Below are 6334 nucleotides of genomic sequence, written 5' to 3' on the forward strand. Positions count from 1 at the left end.
TTTTGAAGGTAACGCTCTCCCCATGTGATCGCAAGATCAAGGTTTGATTGTACACATCAATGACAGTCCTAGTCGTATTCATGAAAGGTCTTCCTAACACTACTGGTGTGTGTAGGTCTTCTTTAATATCCTTTACTATGAAATCCATAGAATACAAGAATTTATCGAATTTCACCAAGACGTTCTCAACTATGCCCTTAGGATATCGAATTGTGTGATCAGAAAGTTGGATTTTCATTTTAGTTGGTGACAAGTCTCCTAACTCTAATCTCTTGTAGAGAGAGTAGGGGATTAGGTTAATACTTGCTCCTAAATCTGCTAGCGCATGAATGGTTCCAGATTGGTAGATTGAACACAGGAAAACGAATCAGCCCGTATCTCCTAGCTTTGGCGGTAGAGAGTTTCTGAGTAATGCATATCATTCTTCACTCAGTCCTTAGTTTTGTTAGAATATGGTATTCTTTCCTTTGTGGAGAGAAGCCTTTGGATGTATCTCTTCTGGTTGGGGACTTTGGACATAGTGTCCAGGAATCTTCCATCAAGTTTGAAGAAAAAAGCTTGGATGGTTCCTCTTGTAGCCTTCCAGGATAGGGTACACGAACTGGAGTTTCAGGGGTCAGCTCCTGAGTATATGTTGATTTGTTCTTGAGTCTTGCTGACCTTCTTCGTGGTTCTTCTTTTGGGATTACGGAATCCATTTGCTTTACTTCTTCTATGTGGGGATTTTAAATAGTATTACTTGGTAACCTTCTCTGCGGTCAGATTTCAAGGCGTTGTGATAACTGATAGTGCTCCAAATGAACATATATTTAGGCGCAATATCCTTCCAATATGTGAAATTTTCAGTTGCAAATGTTCTATTTTCAAGAAATATTCGTTTAAATAAATAAGTGCGAAGACAAAAGGCGAAAACGAAGATTTGAAGACGCAAACGTCCAAAAAGCTCAAATGTACAAGATACAATTCAAGTGGTTCAATTTATTGATGAGAAACGTCTAAAAATGACAAGAGTACAAGTTGTGAAACGCAAAGTACAAGATATTAAATTGTACGAAAAGGCGTTCGAAAATCCGGAACCGAGACATGAACCAACTTTCAGCACGCGACGCAACGGACCAAAAATTACAAGTCAACTATGCACAAGAATATAATATAATATATAAATAATTATATAAAATTATATATATATATTATATTATATAATATAACGTCGACAAGCAAATGGCCAAAAGTTGGTGAGCTGGAAGGCGTGCCTTCGCGATCTCGGAGCTTGAAGGTACAATTGCTTCGCGATAGCGGAGCAGTCATTTCAGAATCTGCCTATAAAAGGCCACGAAATCTGCCGAGTTCTTTGCACCATATCAAACTCTCTATCTCTGTAATATATATATATATATATATATATATATATATATATATATATATATATATATATATATATATATATATATATAATATTTATATATATAATATAAATTAGTTTAGTTTTATATTAGTTAGTTAGTTAATGTAACGGTTAATTACGGGTTTTGAAGTCGAAGTTCTATCCGTATAACACTATGCGATAAATACTCAATGTAAGTTATGTTCTCCTTTTTAAATTAATGTCTCGTATTTAAGTTATTATTATGCTTATTTGAGCCGAAGTAATCATGATGTTGGACTAAATATTAAAGACGAGGTAATTGGGCTTTGTACCATAATTGGGGTTTGGATAAAAGAACGACACTTGTGAAAATTAGACTATGGGCTATTAATGGGTTTTATATTAACTTAACGATACCTCGTTAATTTAATATAAAGGTTATAATTTGACGTATCTATATATAACCACATACGCTTAATCGGACACGATGGGCGAGATATCTATAAATACCAATAATTGTACATTTTACCGGACACGGAACTGGATTAATAGTTAATAGACTAGTTAAAATAGGGGTGGATTACATTCAAGGGTAATTGGTGTAATTGTTAACAAAGTATTAAAACCTTGGATTACACACAGTCGATAACCTGGTGTATTCATTAAACAAAGTATTAAGACCTTGTTACAGTTCGAATCCCCAGTTAGTTGGAATATTTGACTTCGAGTATAAGGTTAAATTTGCCGAGCAGTTTATAATTATGACCGATGAACTATTATGGACAAAAGCTAGATAGGTTTCAATTACATCTAGGACAAAGGATAATTAAACCAGGGTAATAAATAATCAAAACGTCAAACATCATGGTTACGGAAGTTTAAATAAGCATAATTATTATATTGTTATTTATTTTACGCACTTTAATTATCGTCATTTATATTTTGCATTAGGTTTTAATTGTGACTTAAAATATAAAATCGACAAACCGGTCATTAAACGGTAAACCCCCTTTTATATATTATTATATATAATTATATATATTTTGTACAAATATAGTTATTTAAAATATAGTGTGAAATAAGCCATATCCCTGTGGAATGAACCGGACTTACTAAAAACTACACTACTCTACGATTAGGTACACTGTCTATACTGTTGTAGCAAGGTTTAGGTATATCCCATCTGTAAATAAATAATTAAAACTTGTGTAATCTGTATCGCTTTTCGTATCAAAAATATATAGTATTTCACGTACACCTCGCACTAGGCATGGGCAAATAAACTGAAAAACCGAAACCGTACCGGAACCGAATCGGTACCGGCACCGAAAACCGGTACCGAAAGGGATTCGGTATGGTTCCGGTTTCATGAATTTGTCAATTTCGGTTTCGGGAAATACCGGTTTCGTTCCGGTATTTAAACTGGAAATCGGTACTCAGTACCGAAATAGGACGCATGCAAAGTTGTGGACTGTACATACCAAAATTAAGCCCATAATATTACTAACTATAAACCCATAATATAATTATAAGCCCATATTCTCTTTTTAGTTATATACTGTACGTATATTTGAGAATCTCACGAATTCAAGATATCAAAATTAAACCCTAACGCTGTCGTTGTTAGTTTTATACGTCAAGGTTTTCCAAAATCATGGTTTCTCCATCATCATCATCAAACCCTAGTGAACATAACATAACTCATGTAAGTGTGATTGATTTTAATGTATTGTCATTATTAGTGTAGTAGAGAAATTAATCTGTTTATAAACACGAATTCAGCCTAAATGGTTTAATACAGTTGTGAACTTTATGAATCTTGATATCTTTAGATATCCAAATTTAATTTAATTACGATACCTTTATAAATTTAACTAATTAGGATTCTAAAACTTGGACTATCAGGCATCAGCAGTATATTTAAGTGTTAGAATCCTAATTAAGTTTAAGGCTCATGCCTAGTTTGAATACAACACTAACAAGTACATGTTTTAGAATCCAAGTTAAAGGTACCGGTCCAAGTTTGAATACATGTTCTAGTGCGTATGGCTTGCTAAGCACATTTGGTTAACGAGAACCTTAATTATTCATATTATAATTTGTTATTGTTGTTCAAATTTTAATTTTTTATATACATTGTTTGTTCTAGGAAGAAGATACGTTTGTTGATGACCTCGACAACATGGATGATGATGTTGTAGAACTCGGACGAAGTCAGCCAACTAGTTCAAAAAGAAAAAAAGGAAAAAAAGTAAGAATCTTTCACAAAAACGGTCTTAAAAAGTAGGAAAAGAGCGGGCTGAGTGTTGGAACTCATTTGAGAAAGTCTTCATTAAAGAAGATGACGGTTTCGAACGTAAGTGTGGTAAGTGCGTATTTTGTGGGACAGTCATCAAACCGGATCCGATTTTCAACGGTACGTCCGAACTTAACAAACACACTTCTATTTGTAGATTGAATCCCGACGTTATTGCTAGAAAAAAACAACCTACTTTAGTATTAAAAAAAATGCTAATACTGGAGTGGCTAGCGTCAATACTTGGAAATATGATGAAAAAGAATTTAAAAATGCCTTGCTTGACTTTTTCATTTGTGCGCAAATACCATTTAAGGCTGTAGAACACTGGACTTTCGTTAGGTTGATTAACGCTTGTACTGATAAAGCTAAGTTACCCTCACGACACAAACTTTCAAAGGATATTGCCCAGTATTATTTAGATAAACGACAAAACTTATATTCTTACTTGAGTAACCCGCATAACGCCGTTCATTTGACGACCGATACTTGGACCTCATCTTGTCAACGCGAGAACTATATGGTAGTAACGCCTCATTTCATAGATGAAGATTGGGTCATGCATAAAAGAATTATCAATTTTAGACCCATTGATAGTCATAAGGGAGATGACATTGGTAGTGAACTAATGGAGTGTATTAGAGGTTGGGGTATTAATAATGTCATGACTATGACCCTTGATAATGCATCATCTAATGATAAGGCTGTATCTTATGTGTTGTCGAAGCTAGATAATAAGTATCAAGATGGAAAGTATTTTCACATTAGGTGTATGGCACATATCATTAACCTAATAGTGAAAGAATGTTTAAATCATGGAAATGAATCTATTAAGTTTATTCAAAAAGCCGTTAGGTACATTTAAATTTCATCCCAACGGATTAAAAAATTTAAAGAGTGCATGAAAGATGAAAGTATTGAATCAAATAAGTTTTTGTGTGGAGATTGTCCTACTAGGTGGAATTCAACCTATGAAACGTTGAAAAGGGTTGTGGATTTAAGGAGCATCTTTTTTAAGTATGAAGAGGATGATACTAATTATGAGCGTGAATTATCTAGAGAACCCGGTGCTAGAGCTCCCGGTCATGATGATTTTGGTGTTGCTGAACGAATGGTTAATTTTTTAGAGAAATTTAAGGATACAACAGAGTCAGTCTCGGCATCAACAAAACCCTTAGCTCACTTATTTTTTAGTGAATTGTTAGATATTGATACACATTTACGTCAGTGGGCGTGTGATGTTGGGTATTGTGATATGGTTAGCTCAATGAGAACAAAGTTTGATAAGTATTGGGGTAAGTTAGATGAGCTTAATGACTACATGTATTTTACCGTTCTTTTAGATCCAACTATGAAGAAAGATTTTATGAGACATTGTTTTAAAAGTATCGTTACAAATAATATGGATCAAGATGTGCCGTTGTCAAAATATGAAATTGATAAGAAAGTGAGTGATATGGTTGATGGTGTTGAAACTAGGATGGAAGGGTTGTTCAAAAGGTATGAGGGAATGATTGGCAAGGTTGGTCATAATTCAGGTTCTCAAGAATCACAAAGTAAAGAAAATGTTGATAAGCGCTTAGGGAAAAATAGTTTTGTATCCAAATGGAGAAGTGTGGAAGAAAATAGTTCATCTGCTAGTGAATCAGAACTAGTAAGATACCTATGCGAGCCTAAATTAAATTGGTCTAAATCATTTGACATACTTAAGTGGTGGAAGCAAAATAAGGAGCGCTTCCCAAGTGTAGCTCGTATGGTGAGAGGTAAATTACTCACCTTTTCATTGTATTTGAACTTTAAATTGTTATAGTTTTTGATATTTTAATTTTTAGGTGTGTTATATTTAAATTTTCAAATTCATTGTATTTTAAATTTTAATTGTGTTAGATATATTGGCAATACAAATATCCATCGTGGCATCCGAGTCAGCATTTAGTATGGGTAGCCGTGTACTTGACCCATATAGAACAAGGTTGTCAACCCAAATAGTGGAAGCTTTGATTTGCACCCAGGATTGGATAAAACAAACAAGTATTCCTATATTTGAAGATGAAGTAATTGATATGCTAAATGATGACGACGTCGCAATTGGTAAAATATTATGTTTTATTTATTTTGTTTTTAAAGAATATTCGTATATGTTTGTGTGATAAATAATGATCAATTAACAAAATTTGTGTCTTTTTATTTTATAGAGATGGAAGAGGCGATAAAAAAATAAAACAAAAAGGGAAAAGAAAAGGCGACTTCCGAAGCTTAGTTGTTTTTTGTTAAACTTTATTTAGAGGACTATTACAGGAATTTAGTTTTTTATAGACAGTACATGTTTGCCATTTTTTGTTTTACCAAATTTATTCGTTTATCTTATATTTGTTTATTGCATGTTCATCAATATCTATTTGTATAACATTGTTCTTTAACGAATAATGTACACTATATATATTGGAAAAAAAACAATGTATATGTACATATATCATACTACGTCACTCGTATTATCTAAAGATTTTACAACATAGTAAAAAAAAATGCGGTACCAAGTAGGTAAAAAACCGAAAAATACCGGTCCCGTACCGATACCGAAACCGGTACCGTATTGTAATTATGGTACGGTTTCGGTTCTCCATTTTACCCAATTTTGGTACCGGTACTAACCGGTTCCGGTACGGTTCGGT

General features: G+C 33.4%; 1 protein-coding gene across 1 annotated transcript; it reads left to right on the plus strand.

Moving 5' to 3' along the window:
- Positions 1-2804: 2804 nt before the first annotated feature.
- Positions 2805-5487, plus strand: LOC139852813 (zinc finger BED domain-containing protein RICESLEEPER 1-like). The gene is made up of 2 exons (XM_071842148.1): positions 2805-3071; positions 3516-5487. The coding sequence occupies exon 2, from the start codon at positions 4564-4566 to the stop codon at positions 5470-5472; it is 909 nt and encodes a 302-aa protein (XP_071698249.1). The 5' UTR covers positions 2805-3071; positions 3516-4563; the 3' UTR covers positions 5473-5487.
- Positions 5488-6334: the final 847 nt, after the last annotated feature.

This window comes from Rutidosis leptorrhynchoides, chromosome 6 (genome assembly GCF_046630445.1).
Source record: "Rutidosis leptorrhynchoides isolate AG116_Rl617_1_P2 chromosome 6, CSIRO_AGI_Rlap_v1, whole genome shotgun sequence".
In the NCBI taxonomy this organism is placed as follows: domain Eukaryota; kingdom Viridiplantae; phylum Streptophyta; class Magnoliopsida; order Asterales; family Asteraceae; genus Rutidosis; species Rutidosis leptorrhynchoides.

Excerpts from the sequence above, each read along its gene's own strand:
- LOC139852813 (XM_071842148.1), top strand. The coding sequence starts at position 4,564 with ATGAAAGATGAAAGTATTGAATCAAATAAGTTTTTGTGTGGAGATTGT.